At 39.1% G+C, this 22,445-nt stretch overlaps 1 protein-coding gene across 1 annotated transcript in view; it reads left to right on the top strand.

Annotated features, from left to right (window-relative positions):
- LOC137248418 (zinc finger protein 721-like) overlaps positions 1-20,395 on the top strand; it is a 203,734-nt gene extending 183,339 nt beyond the window's left edge. The window contains exon 18 of the mRNA XM_067779356.1: positions 17,996-20,395. Coding sequence (XP_067635457.1) covers positions 17,996-18,095 — 100 coding nt within the window. The 3' untranslated portion in view covers positions 18,096-20,395. The remainder of the gene's footprint in view (positions 1-17,995) is intronic.
- The last annotated feature ends 2,050 nt before the right edge of the window (positions 20,396-22,445 follow it).

Genomic DNA, 22,445 nt, shown 5'->3' with positions numbered 1-22,445 from the left:
GAACTGGCAGGTATCCTAACCTGGAACTGCTATCCAGAAGGAAATGACCACTTCCCAATTTTGATTTCCAATAGCAAATTGGGAGATTAAAAAAAAAAAAACCGGAAAGTAAGTGGAGAATTTAAAGTAACGGCCAACATTAACCAACAGGCAGCTAACATAAAGAAAATTATCAGGAAGGCTGCAAATGAGTCCAGGCCAGTAAAAAAGAATACAAAGCTACGCAAATCCCCCCGTATGGTTTAATTTCGAGATACCCAAATTAATTGGCTTAAAGAGCTCTGCGTGGAAGGTCTATAAAGTGAAACGAAATCTTGCTAACATAATAAAATACAAACAACTCTGAGCACAGGTAAAGCGTGCATGTAAACAAGCCAAGAGGGATACATGGCAAAACTTTATCAACTCCCTTAACCCTACTATGAACACAAGGACAATATGGAACAAAATTAAAAAAGTCAAATCGCCACAACATATAAGTTTTCCAACTATTTTTTCAGAAAACGAGTGCCTTACTCATCCCCAACAGATAACAGATAAATTTGCAGAAACATGGAGTTTAATAGACTCTGACAATTCGTTTGCTACACAAGTGATACTGGCTAAACAAAACTATAAAATTGATTCCCCATCCGGGGAAGCACTCAGTCTTCATATACATTTTTCTAATATAACAATCGATGACCTCAATGTAGCAATAAAGAAATTCAAAAGGCACAACACCGGGAATTGATAAAATAACATACTCCATGATACATCATTCGGACATCTCGCTGAAGAAGAGAATATGCAAGTTATACACGGGAATCCTGGAAACTGGAACCTATACGCACTACAGGAAGGTAGCAGTTTTTGCTCCAATTCCCAAACCAAATAAAAATGCAAATCTGGTGGAAGGATACAGACCCATTTCGCTAATATCGGTCCTAGCTAAAATATTTGTTCTGCTTACTCCAAACTGGAAAAAGAAGCGGTAAAGATGGGTTTGATGGTGAATGAAGACAAAACGAAGTACCTGCTATCATCGAGCAAAGAGTCATCGCATACGCGCCTTGGCAACCACGCTACTGTTGGCAGCCATAATTTCGAAATAGTAAAAGACTTCGTTTATTTGGGAACCAGCATCAACACTAGCAACAACATCAGCACTGAAATCCAGTGAAGAATCAATCTTGCCAATAAATGCTACTTTGGACTAGGTAGGCAATTGAAAAGTAAAGTCCTCTCTCGGCGAACGAAAATCATACTCTACAAGTCACTTATCGTACCCGTCTTGCTATATGGGGCAGAAGCATGGACCATGACAACAGCAGATGAAGCGGCTTTGGGAGTGTTCGAGAGAAAAGTTCTTCGAAAGATTTATGGACCTCTACGCATTGGCGATGGCGAGTACCGAAGAAGATTTAATGATGAGCTGTTCGAGCTATACGCAGACATCAACATAGTCCAGCGAATTAAAACGCAGCGGCTGCGCTGGCTAGGCCATGTTATGCGAATGAAAGATGATGCTCCGGCCAAGAAAGTGTTTCTATCGGAACCCGCCTATGGAAGCAGAGGTAGAGGGCGGCCCCCTTTCCGTTGGAAGGACCAGGTGGAAAACGATTTAAACTCCCTTGGTGTGACCAGTTGGCGCCGGTTGGCGGAGCGAAGGAGCGACCGGCGCGCCTTGTTGGACGGCCATAACCGTTTAGACGGTTAAGCGCCAATTAAGTAAGTAAGCTAAAGTATTTTACAAAATTCTAGCAAAGAAAATTGTAGAACACTACAAATCGCACTTTCTCCCAAAGCAACACGCCTTCCTCCCACAGCGTGGAGTACATACATTGTGTCACGCATTAGAACCAAAAATAAAAGATAATCTTAAAGCAAATAAACACAATGTTATATTTTCAGAAGACATAGAAAAGGCCTTTGATAGAGTTGTTTCATTTGTTGTAATAAAAGAACTTTCTTCCTGGGGTGTTCCCGCACTAGTGCTGAAAACTATACATTCCTTTATGTCGCATCGTAGAATAACAGTTCGAGTAGACGGTTTTTTATCGAAGTTTCTCAACCTAGACAATGGCCTCCCCAAAGGATCTCCACTGTCAGTCATATTATTTGCAGCATATTGTAATACGCTTATTAAAAATATTAGAAACATAAATGGGGTGGACTTTATTGGTGTATACGCTGACAACATCTTTGTTGCATCTTCAGGCGCAGCAGAACAAATAAATAATAGCTTGGGTGAAGTAAACGACAAAGTACAACGGCGGACAGAAGCAACTGGTGCAGTATTACCAATTAATAAGGCAGAAGCTATGCATGTATGCAAAAAACACAAATGTGATATATCCTCATTGAAAATAGGCAACCAGGATGTTAGGTTGAAACCCCATATCTCAATCCTTGGCATCACCTTCTCCAGAAATGCACTATGGAAGGAGCATATCAACAAAATTTGCGAAAAACTAGGCAAGGTTAACAACCTACTAAAGATATTATGTACGAGGAGAAAAGGACCACACATAGACATTGCCATATCAATCAGTCGAGCATTATGTGAAGGAATAATTCAACACGGACTCACGGTTTATGGGTGGACATCCAAAAAGAATAAAAACAAAATCAATACATGTATGAATAGATGCTTTCGGACGGCTTTCGAACTAGGTAATGGAATCGTCTATCTTTTGCTGCTCTTTGATACAGCGGGCAAATTCCAATAAGGTAGAGTGAAACCTTTCCACCTGGCCATTACTTTCACTGCGAAGAGTTGGAATGAAAAACTGATCTGTTGCAAAGGTGTCTCTTGGTAAAAATTTTATTGCATTTGATTTGAAAGCCTTTTCATTATCAGAAACAATGACTTTCGTATTATTTAATATCAATAAGATTTCAAAAAGGGCGTATTTGATGTCTAACGTAGCTCTCGAGGCAATTGATTTTACCACTGCAAACTTGGAAAACTTATCTATGCACGTTAGAAACAATTGCTTACCAATTATAAAACGATCTACATGGAGAATTTCACCTGGAAGATTAGTAATTGGCGTTCTACCTATTCCAGGATCGGGAGGTTTCCTTTGTTATTTATTCTCCAGACAAATCTTGCAATTCGTTATTACTGATTTCAATAATTTTTTAATGTCTGGAAAATAATATTCACGATATATCTGGCGGAAATTTTCATGTAAGCCCCTATGACCACGATTGTGTTCCGTCGTTATCAATTCCATTTGATCATCTTTATTTATTAAATCGATCAGGAGAAGTTCTGTATGAACAAATTTATCGCCTGGAAAAGCTTTTACTATTGCATTTTGTATCTTTCCTAATGTTTGAAGATCGCAGTATACCCCGTTGGTGACGGCAGGGTTAATAATACTTTTTAAGCAGTGAAGAAGATTATCAATAGTATCATAAATGATCGTATGGCGTATCAGTTTTTTAAAAATAATTTTAGTACCTTTGCTAAAGGAATTCGAGTTGGAAATCATTAACTGATTCCTGAACTGGTTAATAGGACATTTGGCTGTTTTAATTACATTACTCAAGGATTCTTCACTGTACACTGTTTCATCTGATGAATCTTCGTTTAAATTATTGGAAAATGATTCATGGTTCGATTCGAGCTCAAGGCCAGAACAATAATTTTTTTTCTAATGATAATTATTGTTATTTTTTAATTTTTCTAAATTTGAAAAATTGTATTTTGTTTTTGGAATAGTAAGTAGAAAATTTTTCAGACAACCTGCCATAGCTGCGCAGATAGATCCATTTCAAAGGGTGTTAAGCCTTCATCATCAGTACGCTTTAGGCATGCTGTGCTAACCATTTAGCTATACAGCGGTGGTTTGTTTGACTGACAAATTTGCTACTTCTATTCCTTTTTACCAACTATATTTATTCAGTGTTGCGCCATCTGGTGCAAATCACTGATAATGCTGGATTTTTGTTTATTGTCAATTACTTTGTTTGACATTTCCAAGTGCTCATGGTTTATTAACAATTGTTTTTGTTTTTATCGGCCATTTTCTCCACGAAGGTAAGCAGTCAAGGGCTTAACAATGGCAGCATAATCTTTTATAAAGCGCCTGTAATAACCTGATAAACCAAGAAACGAACGTAGCGCCCGAAGGGCTTGTGGCGTCTGGTAATTAATAATGTCACGGACTTTATTCGAACAAGTTTTGATCCCTGTATTAGAAACGAGAAACCCAAGAAATTCTACCTGAGTTTTAAAAAATTTAAATTTTTCAGGCGAGACTCTCATTCCTGCGGTTTCAAGTTTTAATAATATGTTCTTGATGTGTTTTAGATGAGACTCTTCATCAGGAGAGTATATTTATTTATTGAAAGTCAACTAACAAGAGCGGTCGACTAACAAAATACAAAGGAAAGTAACATAAAAAATAGCGTAAAAATTATACAAGTATAGAATTAAAAATGGAATTGATTAAAAATTTACAATTTTGTTTGACGTTAAACAAGAACTAAACTTAAACTATCGTTACACATTGTAACGAATTTACTGCAATTCCCCTTATTTGCAATCTTCTGCTAACGTTCGCATCACTAAACTGTTGAATAAATAACACCACTATTCAATAATGCAAAATGGCGTTTATTAAAGTACTTTTCAAAAATAACACTGATACTGCTCGACAGATGGAATGCTTAAATCAAACTAATTGTAGCACCTCTACTGTTGCGGCCTTTTATACTCTGTGATTTCCTCGTTGCATCTTCTAGGCGTTTCCAGAATTTACTTAGTTACTGCTATAAAATTATAACTACAGATGCACGTGTATAGCTTCTCATATGCGCGTGTATTTGTGAGCGACACTTCCACAATTATAATTGCATACTTTTGGGAGCATCTCAGATAAGATATATGCATGTGTTTGTGCGTCTCTTCTCCGCTGCGTGTACGTACATATGTGTAGACATAATGATTGATCTATGTGCATACAATTCACTGCTTAGCATCGCTTAGAGATGACAGTACCCCTTAGTGTTGCTAACATTCGTAACACTGTCCTCCACCTAAGTCTGATCGTCCTGATCAGACAAATCTCTCGATATAACCGCTGCTAGCCTCTCCAAATGAACCACCCTTCTATTTCGTGGTTTCCCAATTGTTTGTATGCATCACTGATCCTCTTCACAACTGTACGGGCCTTCCCAACTGCACCGATATATGGATGGAACACCTTTCCGCTGGTGAGGGTTGTATAGCAGTACCCAATCTCCCTCCAAGAAACCTTCCGAATTAAAGTTCTTGTCATGCCAGTGTTTCATCTTACCACTCATTACCCTGGGCCGTTCCCTCACACTCTGTCCTTCGGCCAATCAAGAACTACTTCGCAGAGCTTGATCTTGACGGATTGACTTTGTATCATCAGTATCGTCTTGACGTTTCACAACAGTAGTGCGCGCTGGCTTGAAACCACCCTTGCATTCTTTCTGGAAAATTCGTTCCTTCTCTGCATGTCGATCCTGATGTCATGGTCAACTAAGAAGTCCACTCCCAATATGACTTCATCAATAATCTCCGCTACAACGAATTTGTGTAGAACCATGACCAATTAAGACTTCATATACCACTTCTCCCTGGACTTGGTTACACTCGCCAGTAATCGAACGCAATCTTGCTCCAGGTAATGGCTTTACTTTCCTGTTGACCAAATCAGATCGGATCAAGGAATGAGATGCACCCGTATCGACAGTCAGTACACGTTCTTTGCCATCCACATTTCCTTTGACGTTAAGACTACTCGATTTTCCTCCAATTTTCGAGACGGAAATTATGAGGCATTCAATTGAGGGAGCCAGCTGTCGCCCCTTGCGGCTGACTCTCTTTATTTTAACGATTGAGTGGACTTGGAGATTTGCTCATCTCCGTCAGCTCTGCGTTTACGGCCACCCAGATTGTTGGAACTATTAGGACCGATGCTGCAATGACGTGCAATGTGGCCTGTGTTGCCGCGCTTGAAACATTTCATAACTCCAGAGTTTTTCTGTTGTGATCCCTTCAGTGCTTCCAAAATTGTGCCCACCCAATCTGGCCTTTCTACTTCCACTCGATGGGCTTTGTACGCTGGCTTACTCAAAAGTGAGGCAGTTTCCTGAGTCAGTGCATGGGATACCGTTTCAGTGAATGTTTGCTTTGGGTTCGCGTATGTGGCTCGCTTCGTTTCGACGTCCCGTATGCCGTTTATAAAGCTCTGAATCTTTACCCTTTCAATGTATTCCACGGGTGCGTCCGCATTTGCAAGATGAGCCAATCTTTCAACATCCCAAGCAAACTCCTGCAATGTCTCATTTGCTTTTTGGTAACGGTTTTGCAACTTAATTTGGTATATCTGGTTTCTGTGTTCGCTTCCGTATCGCCGTTCTACAGCAGCCATCAATGCTTCATAACTGTTACGTTCGTACTCTGGGATGGTCTGTAATATTTCAGCAGCTGGTCCTTTTAAAGCCACGAACAATGCAGCAACTTTATCTTCAGCATTCCAGTTGTTCGCTGCTGACGTCTTCTCAAATTGGAGCTTAAATACCTGGAATGGAACAGAACCATCAAACGTTGGGGATTTTACCTTCAGAGTAGACGTTGAAGTGATTGGACGGTTCAATTGTAACTCCTGAATCCGATCTTTCAAAGCATCCATGTCGGCCTCCACTTTATCTTGTCGTTCCCTAACAGCCTCCAGCTGCGATGAGAATTTTGTTTCCTGTGCCTCCAGCTTTGTTGAGATACGCTCTTCTTGTGCTTCGAGCTGTAATGTTATGTGTGCATCTTGTTCTTTTAATTGTTCTGCAATTTGTGACGCCATGTATGTTTTCTGTTCTTCCAATTGTGTTGACATGTTGGTAGATATTTGTGATGACATTTCTGAAATGCGTGCCTCCTGTGCTTCCATCTTGGATGTTAAACGTGTCTCCTGTGATTCTAATTGTGATGACATTTGTGACAACATTTGGTTCAACACTGCTAGTATCGCGTTAGTGTCAACACTTGCCAATGGATTCGGAGTCTCTATCTTCTCTTCCAATTTAGTCGCTGGCCCTTCCACATCAGGATAAAAGACATACTCGTCTACGTTAATTCCTTCTGCTTCCACTGCCTCTCGTAGTCTTGCCTGAAGTTCGAGTTTATTGCCGGTTGTGTTCAATCCACTGCTCTCCAACTCCTTCAATTGCTGGATCTTCAATTCACTTAACTTCGCCATGTCCTTGTTGTGCTCTGCAACTCTTGAATTTATTCAACAATTCCTCTTCTGACACCAATTGTAACGATTTACTGCAATTCCCCTTATTTGCAATCTTCTGCTAACGTTCGAATCACTAAACTGTTGAATAAATAACACCACTATTCAATAATGCAAAATGGCCTTTATTAAAGTACTTTTCAAAAATAACACTGCTACTGCTCGATAGAGGGATGCTTAAATCAAACTGATTGTAGCGCCTCTACTGTTGCGGCCTTTTATACTCTGTGATTTCCTCGTTGCATCTTCTAGGCGCTTCCAAAATTTACTTAGTTACTGCTATAAAATTATAACTACAGATGCACGTGTATAGCTTCTCATATGCGCGTGTAGTTGTGAGCGACACTTCCACAATTATAATTGCATACTTTTGGGAGCATCTCAGATAAGATATCTGCATGTTTTTGTGCGTCTCTTCTCCGCTGCGTGTACGCCCATATGTGTAGACATACTGATTGATCTATTGATGTGCATACAGTTCCCTGCTTAGCATCGCTTAGAGATGACAGTACCCCTTAGTGTTGCTAATGTTCGTAACAATATTAAACAAGTAAACTTTAAGATATCAGGTGAGACTGAAAAGTATTGCATTGCGTAAGGCAACAAACGAACATTCGATACTAATGCAATTATACAAGTCGTTGTAGTACGAGGACCAAACACGTATAGGATCATTTTTGCCAAAATTTATACGACACAGGGGTAAATGGAAGGGCACTTAGTGTCTGGACGCCCTAGCAGGAACTGCAAAGTTCAATCGGCTTAGCAGCTCAGAGGAGGCAACCTCAGCTTATGCAGGAACATTGTCCCGAGTAATATTCTACGATTTTCCAGAGTTGGCAAATCAATGAGAAGAAGTCTACTTCTATAAGACGGAAGATGAAGATTTGAGTCTCAGTTAAAGGCCCGTAGAGCAAAAATTAAAAATACTCAATACGCTTAATATGAGTAATATATAATGGACACCAAACACACGAGCAATACTCAAGTATTGGGCGGACCAGCGAAGTGTAGAGGACTTTGGTCAGATACGGATCGTTAAACTCCTTAGCCCAGCGTTTAACAAAACCAAGAGTACCCATTGCTTTATTAGTAATAGCTGAAATATATGAATCGAAACTCAGTTTCGAGTCGAACAGAACACCTAAATCATTAATCGAAGATATACGCTCCATAAGAGTGCCATAAAGTGCATAAAACGACAGGACAGGCTTCACGCGATGAAATGTCATGAACTTAGATTTAGAACAGTTTAGAACTAATGCATTTATTGTACACCAACGTTGAAATGAGTCCAAATCAACCTGAAGTAAATTTGAGCGAGTTAAATCCGAAGGCAAGCATGTATAGCAAATTTTTACATCATCGGCATACATTAGAGCTCGTGAATGATTCAAAATTTGTGACAGATCATTAATAAAAAGAGTAAAAGCAATGGACCTAAATAACTGCCTTGAGGTACACCAGAGGTAACATTAATTGATTTTGAAATAATATTTTTATAAAGCACATTTTGGGTTCTATTAGAAAGATAGCTTGAGAGCCATAGAGTCAGATTCTTCGGAAAGCCCAGTAAATCAAGCTTCAAAATCAGAAGTTCGTGATTCACTGAATCAAAAGCTTTACTAAAATCCGTATAAATCACATCTGTTTGCTTGCTAGCCAAAAAACCATCCCGAACTAAAGAGATAAACTCAAGTAGGTTTGTGGTGGTTGATCTACATCTCACAAACCCATGCTGAAAGGGTGATAATATGGAAGTACACGAACGTTGAAGCTGACTGGTAATTATTAGTTCAAAGGTTTTAGGAATAACTGAAAGCTTAGCAATTCCCCTATAATTATCAATATTAGATCTACAACCTTTTTTGTGCAGAGGTATGATAAATGACTGTTTCCAAATAGATGGAAATGACGCCGATTGCAAAGATAAATTGAACAATTTTACGATCGGTTCTGTTAAATTCACGGCACAGAACTTAAGCACACAGCCAGGAATACCATTGGGCCCTGGAGAAAAAATCGGTTTCAGAGCTAAAAAACTCTGAAGTACAGTAGCACTATCAATGACTGGATTGAGAATACAGTTAGAACTAACTATTTCGAACTGATAACTACCGGTTTGGGTACAAGTTGACGAATAGGTCGATTTGAAAAAGTCTGCAAATAAGCCGGAAATATCATGGTCAAGGCTAGCATTCTTGCCACCCAAAGACAAAGATGATGGAAATCCCGAAGGTTTGCGTTTTGAATTAACAAACCCGTAAAATTTTTTAGGATTGTTAAAAAACTCAACTTTGCATCTTATTAAATACGACTTGTAGCAGTTTTGATTCAGGCGTTGGAAATTAGAACGGGCAACTAAATATTTAGAAAAATCTTCAGAAGAACCAGATCTTTTAAAACGCTTATAGAGCCTCGATTTAATATTGTTCAGGTTAGCAAGTTGCCTCGAGAACCAAGGTGTTTTACTACTATTAGCCTTAACAAAATGAACCGGAACGCAACGATTAATAAAGCCACTTAGGTAACTATAAAAAATAGACGTGGCAGCCTCAACGTCGGTACTAGCATAAAGGTCAGACCAATCGTGGGAAGCTAACAGTTGATTAAGCAAATCAAAGTTAGCCTTATTAAAACATCTCGAACGAGAACGACATGACACTTCCATGAAATTAATCATAGGCAGTAAATTATCCAGTGTAACCTCAAGTATGGGGTGCAAGGGATCTTCAGGCAGGATAAGGCAGGGATTCCACTGAGACCAGTACCCATTGTACTATGAACAAAAACTAAATCTAACAACTTATTTTTAGAGTTTACCACATTATTGATCGGAACTAGCGGCAAATCAATAAGCGAGCCAATAAAATCATGCTGAGTGACAGGAATCAAAAAGTTTGAATCATCGTTGCCAATCCAACTAACGAATGGTAAGTTAAAGTCCCCAAGAACTACTAGGCGATCGTTATCACGCAAACGAGAATGAAGGCTGTGGATAACTGCTTTATGGCAATCATAAACGTACATATCTGACCGAGGCGGTATGTAGGAACAAGAAATATATAAGAAAAAATTCGGGAACAAGAGCTTTACAACTATGAATTCAATGTCAAGCACGTCATCAAAGTTCAAAAACTCAGTAGAAATACTGGACAATACAGCGATCAGGACATCGCCTGCTCTCGACTGACGATCACACCGAAAAACAACGTAGTCATTTGAAAATAACTCTGAATTTAAATTATCAGGTTTTAGCCAAGTCTCTGTGAAAGTAAAACTGTTAAGGTAAAAGTAAAACTGTTAAGGTAAAAAGCATTTAGTTTATTAGAACGTAAACCACGAACATTCTGACAGTGAATAGTTACTTTTGAATCGTATTGATTGGGCTGGTAATCAAGTTTTTTGAAACTATACGTGCGCGAGGCTCAACCTTCGACTTTGCGGTGTACAAATGTACCACCGAATGTATAGGCCAAAAAGATTTATCAAGAATCATACCAAAATATTCATCTGGAGCTGATATTTTAAATGATGAAAACTCCCTCACATACTTAAAAGCAAATTTATGTGCGCTAATGTTAATAGAACCTGTACTATTAATCTTAGCTAAAATATAATTAACCACATCAGACTCCGTCAGAGATGGATGCAATCTTGATACAAAAATTGCCCGTCGAGGTGGCACGGCAGTAACCAACCTAGGACCAGCCGGATCTAAATTAGTATCACCCAAATTTCCAGCAACATCAACAATGTTATCTTCATTAGCTACAGTGTCATTACCATTTAAAGTCCGTGCACACATTCCGACACGTTCCACAAAATATTCGCGGCATTTTTGCCTAATTGGCCAACTTGGTCGTGTCGTGTCTTCCGACTGTCGCTAGGTGTGCATAGTTCCATAAGAATACATGCAAAGAATATTTTGTCGGTACGTGTCGCGTCGCTTAGTGTGCACGGACTTTTAAATTATGTGCAGTGTTGCTATCATTTACAATATTTTGGTTATTAATAGCATGAGAAGAGGCAGTGTTCATAGAAATGTTAGCGCCGGCATTAGCAGTGTTAGTAGCGCAAGGCACGTCGGCAAAGCTAACAGCATCATTGAAATTGCTTTGGACATTAGCAGCAGAAACGGGGACAGAACTCTTTTCAATGTTAGCGTCGGCAGAATTGTTAAGCCTTTGTCTTTGTTTCGTTTCTTTTTGCCAGCACTACCACACAGTACATCAAACACCGCTTCATCATAGAGCTTATTTAAATTAATGAGCTCAGATCGTAAAATTTCTAATTCGCTCAATAACCGGGTTTTGTCCGCTTGCAGAGAGTGTATACCGGCAACCGCGCTTGCTTGCTGTGCTCGCAAAGCCCTTACTTCGGCAAGAATAGACGATAACATAAAATTCAGATTATTATCATTTACATGTTGTTGCTGTTGCTTTTGTACAGCAATAGCATTTTCATCAACAGCACAATCGCCACAAATATACATTTCATCCGAATTTTTAAAGTAATCCAAATCGGCAGCTAAGGTACCAACAACACACTGCAGGTGATAAACTTTTTTACGTTTTTCACACTGTACACTGCTTTGAGCGCGTCGGCATAGTTTGAAATTAATAATCAACATAAACGATTTGATTTCGTTTTGATATGGCAGAAAACGAAACAAAATCATCTCGTTAATTTGACGTTCTTAACGTTAATAAACGAAACGAAATAACTTTAACGTTAATAAACGAAACGAAATGACTTTGTTTCGTTTATTAACGTTAATTATCGTAACGAAATGATATCGGTTCGTTGGTTAAGCATGCCTGGTGTAAACTAGTTATGAAGACAAAAAAATGGGTAGATAAGGTAAAGAATTCACGAAGTAGACAACTGTCAAAAGCTCAAATTAATATATATTTGTATTGCTTTATAATTTATATTGTTTTAAATATATAATGAATTGCACAGAATTGACTTATATTTGTTTTGCACAAATTGTTAATATTTGTTTAGCACATAATATATGTCAATAAACATAACAATATTTCCCTATAGGTTCACGCAACACATCATCAATTGCCCTTTGGAAAATGCTAGGTGCATTTCTTAATCCAAAAGGTATTATACAGAACTCGTATTTTCCGTTGTTTATACTAAATGCCGTTTTCTGCCTATCCTCCTCGCACATAAGGAATTGATGGAATCCTGACTTATGGTCTAATGTAGTAAAGTAATTCGAGCTTCCTAAATTGGCCAGAATTACGGATGTATCCTGAATGGGATATCGATCATGAATTGTTCTTTCATTGAGTTTCCGAAAATCGATCACCATTCGTAATTTTGGTTTTCCATCTTCATCAAAACCTTTCTTAGACACCACGTGAACCGGTGAATTATACGGTGAGCAAGAGGGCCTTAATATTCCTTCCCTTGAGAAGAGTTTTTATTTCATTATTTATAATAGGTGCTACAGAGATGTGATATAGGTAACTCTTGCTATATATCGGCTCATCTGTATTTGTACGAATTCTCCCCCTAACGGACGTGTTGTATGCTAAGGTTCTATTAGGATCGGCAAATGCATTAATATTTTTATTTATTACCTGTCGAAATTGGGATTGGAATTCTAAGGGAACTGAGTCTTCTTCTAATGTGATTAAATTAACTTGTTCACATGTAAAGTATTGAAGTTTTTCTTTGCCAACGCGGTAAATTAAATAACCTTGAACAGTATCAATTTTTGCTTGAATTTGCCTTAAAAAATCGTAACCTATTATACCGCCGAACGTACTTAAGCTTGGAAGCAGAAAGAACGTCGAGGTATTTCCCAACACATTAACAGAACAGTTTTCATTTATGAAATTTTGCCGTTTACCGACTTATGCGAAGCTCCTGGCCGTTCTTGCACCTTTTCGGAATAAACGGTAGGAGCGATTTCAGTTTAAAAAATTTGTTTCATCTCCATATTCCGCTAGGACAGTGTCATTATGGCTAAAGTTATCATATTGAGGAGTTTCATAACAGTCTTCATTTTCAAAGTTGACATTCCGACTGAAATTTTGTTCTGCGATTGAACAACTCTGATTCTACCGGCATACAATTTACCTTTTGCAATTTCTGAAAAGGTGAACGATCGGAATGTAGTTGTTCGCGATGTCGCTTATAAGCTACTGGCAAAGGGGGCTTTGAATTCTGGCTAGGCTTAGGACCATAATTAGGAGCATATTTAAATTGCTGATGCTGTTGGCTAGGATTCGAAATTCCATTACGTTACCTGTAATAACTTGTGGTGTTATCAACTTCCATTGGGATTGGTCTATTAGAAACGTTTGGGTGGTTTGTTTGGTTATACTGCGAGATTATCGGCCTATTGGATTTAAAAACATTTCCGACGTCAAGAGCTTCTGCGAAGTCGTGCCGCCTATGACTTGCTTGGAGCTCCTGAGCAACTGCTGTTGGAAGGTCCTTAGGTCTGGCGAAAAAAAGATATCGCAAAGCGGACGACGAAGCCCTGATATCGCTTCTATGTACCGGAGAGACTCGGGATTTTTCCGGACGAAGCACTGTCATTTCAGTGGAAACCCATTTAATTTGTTGCGTGCCTCCCACAAATTGTCATCCTCCCAGCAGCTCCTTGCAGCGGCATTGCTCCATATTCTCTTGCTCCGGAAGGTATCGAACCCAATCCGGGTCCGTCTCCTGATCTCGGTCCTGAGAAATGGTTTTGCTGCATCTGCCGGAAAAGAATCTTTTTGGGACGGTCATACTCTTGTCAGTGTATCTCGTGTAAGGGATGGTTGCATCGGACAGGTTGTTCTGGGCTAGATCCCAAAACCAGACGTCCACGTAACTTCTATAAATCTTTTGTGTCTTCCTGCTGTTCACGCCCTAGGTCGTCCAGTAGTCTGCGCTTTAGCGCCCCCACAACAAGTACCCGCTGCTGCTCGCGCCCCACGGCGCCACCAACTCACACGGCTGCTCCCACTCATACCTACAATCTCCGTAGTAGAGTCGGGAGCATCAGCCCCTGCCCTGTCTTCTCTCCCCCCCCCCCCCCCCCCCTATTTTCCGGCAGCAATTGTGTAGGTCAGGGCAACAGACTCTTAGTCCCTTTGCACCGTTTGCCAGCACATAATATATATGTTTGCGACATCCGCCCAATGCAGCTCCTGCCATGGACGGTGCCACTTTCCTAGATGTTCTGGTCTCCTCGACGGCAACCCCCCGACGGGTTTCATTGCGCCATGTTGCCAGGCCGCATACCCAAATACACCGGGTATCCAAATGCTTACCCAGGGACGACCAGTCCCAGGCCCACAACAGCAATTGCGTCCTAGCCTCTCACAACCGAGGCGTAGTCACCCGACGACGTCTCCCCCTACGCACTTCAGAATTCTGCAGTTAAACTGTAATGGATTAACTAGGAAGATCACGGAGTTAGTCGATTTCATGAAGCGGCACAACAACCGCATTGCTGCGATTCAAGAGACTAAACTCACAGCAAGATCTGCACTGCAGACCTGTTCTGTGTATAGTGTCCACAGAAAAGATCGCGAGAGCGGAAATGGAGGCGGCCTCGCGTTTACCATACACCACTGTGTGCAATATCATATATTTGATCCCGACGTCGACCGCAGGGACAGTGTCTTAGAAAAAGGCTTATCTGTCCGGTCAGGCGATGCAAACATCATCAACATCTACATCGCTTCTGCCACCTGTTGCCCCAGTGGATACCGCCCTAATATCAGCGCCTTACTCCATGGCAACTATCGCATTATCTTAGGCGATTTCAATGCCCATCACGATCTATGGCATTCAAACTTGCGGGCGGACAGTAGGGGTGAGATGTTGGCGGATCAAATAGAAGAAACGACGTTCTGCACAATAAACGGAGACGCCCCCACACGTATGGTAGGAAGCTGTCACAGTTCGCCGGATATTTCAATCGTGGTCGCAGAACTCGTAAACTGCGTAAACTGGCAGCTGATGGTAACATTGCCATCCGACCACCTGCCTATACTTATTTCGCTCGAGCGTACCGCCGAATTCATCGTCACAGAAAAACGCACTTTCATTAACTTTAAAAAAGGAAATTGGGACAAATGCAAATCCTTTACAGACAACCGTTTTGCTGCCCTCCCTATCCTGATTGATGCCCGCCAAGGGGAGCGTGCTTTCCGCAAGGTCATTGAATCCGCCTCGGCTCGTTTCATTCCCCTCGGTAGAATTCCCGAAATTCCGGCGGAGGCCGCAAGTTTAGCGAGAGAACGTGACCTTATAAGGCAGCTCGATTCCGGCGACCCCCAAATAAGGGATATAAACCAACGCATCACATTGCTTGTGGATGAAGAAAAGCGGGCGAAATGGGAAGAGCACCTAAGCGGTTTTAACCTTTGCGGTTGTAAAACTTTGGTCCACCGTAAAGTCCCTATCGAATCCGTCTAGGTACAATGACAAAGTTTCCATCGCCTTTGGCGATAAAGTGCTGTCGGATGCGAAAAAATACGCGAGCGCTTTCTGCCGACAATATATAATGCATTCTACGGTCGACAAAGATAGACGGAGGGCCAACAGACACGCACATAAACACAAATCCAGCGCGTCACCAATCACTATCACCGCTAAGGAGGTTGAGGACGCCATTGGTCACGCTAAACCATCCAAAGCAGTGGGCCAAGACGGTATAGCCATGCCGATGCTTAAAAGTCTAGGGTAAGAGGGTTTCAAATATTTAGCGCATGTCTTCAACCTGTCTCTTTCCACCTTTGTCATACCTGAAAAATGGAAAATGGCCAAGGTGGTCCCGCTACTAAAGCTTGGGAAACCATCTAACATAGGAGAGTCGTATCTCCCGATATCTCTCCTATCGCCAGCAGCCAAGACGCTTGAAGCCATTTTGCTCCCCTACTTCAAAGCAAATTTGCAGCTAGCCTGTCATCAGCATGGCTTCAGAAAACTCCATAGCACCACCACGACGCTAAATGCCATCAGCACCCAGATAAATTGCGGTTTAAATCAAACCCCCCACCATAGAACAGTACTCGTTGCGCTAGACCTATCAAAAGCTTTTGATACGGTCAACCATGGCACGTTACTGCAAGACCTGGAAGGGTCTACCCTTACTCCATGTCTTAAAAGGTGGACCGCAAATTACCTGGGTGGTCGGCAGGCATCGGTGAAATTTAGAAATTAACATCAAAACCAAGAAGAATTAAACAAGAGGTGCCACAGAGTGGTGTCCTATCCCAACTTTTGTTTAATTTCTGCATATCTAAGCTACCTTCGCCACCAGAAGGAGTTACTGTCGTTTCCTACGCCGATGACTGCACAATAAGGGCCACAGGGCCAGGCCCAGAGATCGATGAACTTAGCAACAGTATAAACGGCTACCTCCCTGATCTCTCCAGTTTTTTCGCCTCGCAAAACCTGGCATTATCACCGACTAAATCCTCACGACCCTATTTACAACATGAACGTCCCAAATGTCGACCATTTTGAACATCCACGTCGATGGCACTACGCTACCGACTGTCCTACACCCCAAAATCTTGAGTGTGAAGTTTGATCAGGATCTACATTTTGGTGAGCACGCAGCCGCAATTGTTCCGAAAATCCAGAGCCGTAATAAAATCCTCAAATCCCTTGCTGGCAGTACTTGGGGAAAAGACAAAGAAACGCTCATTGCCACATACAAAGCAATTGGCCAGCCGATTGTGTGCTACGCGTCCTCTATATGGTCGCCAAGCCTAAAAATTACCCACTGGAAGAAGCTACAGGCCTGCCAAAATACTGCTCTCAGAATCGCCACGGGCTGTATTCTTATGTCCCCAGAACACAATCTACATAATGAGGCGAGATGCTAACCAAACAGTTCCTGTTGAATACCCAGAAACCTGGGCATCCCAAAAGACTTCTGATTGATGAGCCAACACCGCCTAGGGACTTAAGGAGTCATCTCCGTAAGAATTTTTAGGAAATACGGCACCTGAGAACTCAGCCGTATGAAGCAAAAAAACACAAGCAGGTTCTTGGTGAACTCCACAAACAGGCGTCGGACGTTTATGCCAGGAATTGCCCGGTGAATCCAGTATTCAAAGAACAGTACCCAAAACTTGCGGAAGAGGAACGCATACTCCCCAGGGAAACGCGAGTCACTCTAGCTCAACTTCGTTCTGGATACTGTAACAGGTTAAACTCTTACCTATCCAGAATCAACCCCGACATAAAAAATGTATGCCCCACTTGCAATGTGTCCCCACATGACACCAACCATCTCTTTAATTGTAATGTGGAGCCAACGGCTCTAACACCCCTTTCATTATGGTCCACCCCTATTGAAACAGCAAGTTTCCTTGGACTCCCGGACTATTAGGTGGGGCGAGGCACTGCTACAACAATAACAAGCCCTGCTTTAAAGACGCGCAAGGCGTTTTCTCTGGCGCGTTCATTTAATGTAGCGATAATATCATTTTTTCCGCTATATGTCATAATTTGTTTATTAATTATGAGGCACAGTTTCTTATCTACCTCATTGTAGTACTCGGTAAGAGAGTGCTTGCCTTGCTTTAGAATACTTAATTCATTCTCCAGAACATAAAGTGGCCTTTTGTCTGCGTATTCCTGATCTATCCTAGCTTTAATTGCCTTAAAGTTCAGCACTGTGCCAAAAGGTGAAAGTGTGGCGTTTGCGGAACCTATTATTTTATTTCGAAAAATACCCATGGCAATGTAATATTTTTCAGACGGGTAAATATTGCTCAAGACAACGAGGTTGCAATTGATTTATTGCCAAGAAAATACAAAAATAAAGTCAGAAAGTACCCTCTCGACAAAACTACATAACTCAATTAAGAGAAATTTTGAAAATTTTGATTTGAGATATAATGAGGATTGGATTACAAATAATACTAAAATCACCATTCCCCCGGAGTGTAAATGGATACTATCATTAGGTAACAAATTCGCTCTACCAGTTTCCAGGAAAACTTTTTCACCACTACATCTAATTGCTGATATTGAGCAAAATATACAGATATTAACAGACAATAGGGAGAAAGATATGGCTAGATGCAATTTCGCGAAGAAAGTTAATACCTTTAGGAACAAAATTCAGAACAGCGCAAAAGATAAATTCATACTCCAAATCTACGAGAATACACGAAAATTTATTAGTCAACATAAATACAACATAATTATCACAAATGCAGACAAAGGCAATAAAATAGTGGTGATGTATAAAGAAGATTACGAGAAGAAAATGCAAGACCTGTTAAACGATAAAACCACATATAAAACAATTAGAAATGATCCCACCCAATATCTAGTGCACAAAAAAACAACATTGTAAACTGTCTCTACAAAAACAACAACATAACCTTGAAAGAAAAAAACTATCTGATGTGCACATCAGCTACGGCTCCCAGACTATGGCTTGCGAAAAGTTCACAAAATTAACACACCACTTAGACCTATCTCGTCATCAATCAATGTACCTTGCTCCAAACTATCCAAATTTGTAGGGAAAGTTCTAAAAAACGCTGAATATTAAAAATTCCGTAAGCCGTAAAGACAAAAATTAAAAATTTAAATATTGAAGAGGATGAAATTCTCATATCTTTGGACGTCGTCTCCCTCTTCACGAACATACCTATCCAATTCGACATAAGCACGATAATGAAGCAGTGGTCAAGCTTGAAGACTTTTACAAACATCAACAAAATAAACTTTTTAACAATACTTGAATTTTGTCTGAGAGAGAATAACTACTTCCTTTACAATGAAACCTATTATCAGCAAACTTACGGAATGCCAATGGGAAATCCTTTATCCCCAACCATTGCAGACATTGTCCTTGACAAAATTATTGACGACAGCATCGCTGAGCTAAAATCTTCCGACATATATATCAAATACATAACGAAATATGTAGATGATATATTCGCCGTAGTTAAGGTCAAAGACGTAGACGAAATTCTAACAACATTCAATAGACAACACACTTTTACAATAGAAAAAGAAATGGGCAGCAAACTTGCATTCCTGGACATAGAAATATACAAATCCAATAACAAACTAACAACTAACTGGTACACAAAATCCATAGCATCATCAAGACTAATTAACTATCATTCCAACCACCCATGGACGCAAAAGAAGAACACCATTATCAATTTTATATCGAAAATTTACACCTTGAGCGGCCAGGAGTTCATAAATCACAACAGAGAGAAAGTGATAAACATATTACGCAAAAATGGTTATCCAGTCAATACAATAGAAAATTTAATACAAATAGCAATAAACAAAAACAAACACAAGAACCTGAACACAGCAAATAGCGAAAATACCAAAAAACATACATTAGCGTTACATACATACCACACCTAACATACAACAAAACATTACACAAAATCATACCAAGCAGTAACACAAGCTATGCACACAAACCAAATCATACATTAAAAAGCATATATACAAAAACAAAGGACAAAATTGAAAAGGAACAACTACATAACGTAGTTTACGAAATTCGATGTCATGGTAACGAAGGAGAGAAATGTAACAAAGTTTATATCGGCACAACAAAAAGATCACTAGGAACGAGAATAAAAGAACATAAACTAGATGCAAAAAACAACAAAACCAACACAGCACTGGCCCAACACCTTACGGAAAAGAAACACACAGCTGATTTCGACAACGCAACAATACTGGATGTGGAGAACAGAACGCGTAGAAGGATGACATTAGAGGGACTGCGCATACAACAAAAACTACCAACAACGATTAACTTTAAAGAGGACGTTGATAATATTAATTGTGCCTATGCGACGTCAATAACAAAGAATGTCTGGAGGTGACAAGTGCAATATTGTTTTTAATGTTAATAGACGGTATTTTAATGTAGCAAATGTCGGTGTGATTTTTAATTATTGTTCTTATTTGTTTGTTATTAATATGTGTACTTATAATTTTAAAGAAATGTGACAAAAACGACTGGTTTAAACAATGTAAGTGATTTAATATTGAACATTAATACCAAGTATTGTATTTGTAACATACACGTTTTTCGTATTTAATAAATAGATTCCCTGAGGAAGACACGAAAATGTGTCGAAACGCGTCGGAAATAAAAAAATAAACTTGTTTTATTTAATTAAATCGGCCTAAAAGCTCCAAATTCATATTAAATAGCTAAGCAAATGTTTGGCCCAACTCAATCATATGTTAAACGATTAAGCTGATCAGATAATTCCTGCCTTGTACGTTCGTTAGCCTCCACAACGATTTCTACTACCTCTTCTTTATTTAGAAACATTTTCTCCAAATGGTAATACAAAAAGGCCTGTGAGAAAAAATTTAATAATAATGTAAAAGTTCGATATCAATTATCGAAATTTTTTAATAAGAATAGAAATTTGATCACATTTAGTATAACCAATTTAATTAACACAAAATCAATAATTTTATAATTATCTTTAGCCCATGCACTTAGTTCGATGGAGTAGCAGAAATAGTATTCCTTTTATAAAAAATAAGATTTATTTTTTTATTTGAATCAATGGTTTATGAGTGTAGTTTGGATGATACTAAACACGTGTAATTTTTATCACTTTGATTTCATGAACGTTATAATCAAAGGTTGAAAAAGCTCTAATTATTTTATAAAAATCGAATGAAAAATTTGAAACACCCTCAGTATGTCTAGATTCACAAATTATATTTTGAAAAAAATTTCAAAACTTTAGGCAAAAAACAAATTCACATTTGATTTTCTAATTAGGTATTATACAAATTTCACTTTTTAACATTTTACAAATAATATATATGTATAAATCTAATCCACTTTAGAAAATTTATTGAGTAATCACTTACACTTTTTTAAACTGACTGCAACAGTTGTTTGTAATCCTCCAGGATTCAGATGTCCTTATTTGTATATAGGTCCTTGGTCCTTCGAGTTTGGCGCCAGTAAAAACACTTTAGTTTTCATATGAAAATATTTATTTTTACGTATTATGTTACTTGTCTGATATCCAGTTTAAAATTAATTTCTAAAATGTTCGACCACTTAAGACAAAGCTGAAGCTCAAGCATATCCCTGCGACATTGTTGGTAGAAACGATGCCGCTATTATTCATTCTTCTTTGACTTAGGCTGATGTTAGTTGTGTTGCTATTTTAATGCAATAGCAAAACCTGTTGTACCGTAACTTTGATATTGAATTAGCAATTCTGCTGGTATCGTATTGTTAAAAGTTTTGATCACCTAACCTAGCGGTTATTATTTTATTGTTGGGTGCTATTTTCCAATCATACGATGTAAAAATGTATGTTTTTTGGCGATCGCACAGTAGCGCCTCTGCCGTTAAAACATTGCAAAAATCAAAAAAATCATGAAATTATAGTTTACCAGGTAGAGCCGCTCAAAGTTGACCAATTTTCAACATTGGGAAAAATTTGAAATTTTTCTTCTTTTTCGTTGTATTTAAAATGGTTTTGTGAGTAAATAAGGCGGCCAGTTGTCGTTTTCTTGTATAGCAATTAAAGATAATTAAATATAGGATTGAAACAAAAAAAATTGTTTTTATTTTGTTAAAATTTGGCGGATATATCTGTTTTTCGAAATGCCTATTTTTAGGCCCTTTTTAAAACTTTGATGGAAAAAAAATGTTAAAATATGTGCTCCGTCAAATTAACAGTAGTTATTTGTGAAATATTCAGTTACCTAAATTCATAAAGTCTACCTGCGTCCAGCTGCAACTTCCCTTTTTACATCAAATAAAGTTAAACAACCTTGGGCATAAATACGCGCCTGAGCAGGTATATATAATTCAGTACGGCCGTAAGGTCGTTTTTGTTATTGGAACTTGTTAACAACATACATTTTTTTAGTTACGAATTGTATACCTGAAATTCATTTTAATAATTTGAGTAGGTATATAAAGCTATCCATATACAATGCACATTATCATTCGTCTTTTGGAGATTAAGGAACTAAGTATTCTGTTTACTTAAATAAAGTGAATAGTATTTTTAAATATAGTTCACAGATTAATATTTAGTCAGATACACTCGAAGCCAATTCTAATATGTATCTAGAAAACTCGAAACTATTTGCGGTGTTTAAATCTACAAAGTCAAGACGGGACTTCGTTGAGGCTATTATGAGGAAATTAGCGAGTGAAACAAG

This window comes from Eurosta solidaginis, chromosome 4 (genome assembly GCF_040869045.1).
Source record: "Eurosta solidaginis isolate ZX-2024a chromosome 4, ASM4086904v1, whole genome shotgun sequence".
Lineage (NCBI taxonomy): Eukaryota > Metazoa > Arthropoda > Insecta > Diptera > Tephritidae > Eurosta > Eurosta solidaginis.
The sequence above is the reverse complement of the archived record's forward strand: the minus strand, read 5'-3'. Positions and strand labels throughout refer to the sequence as shown.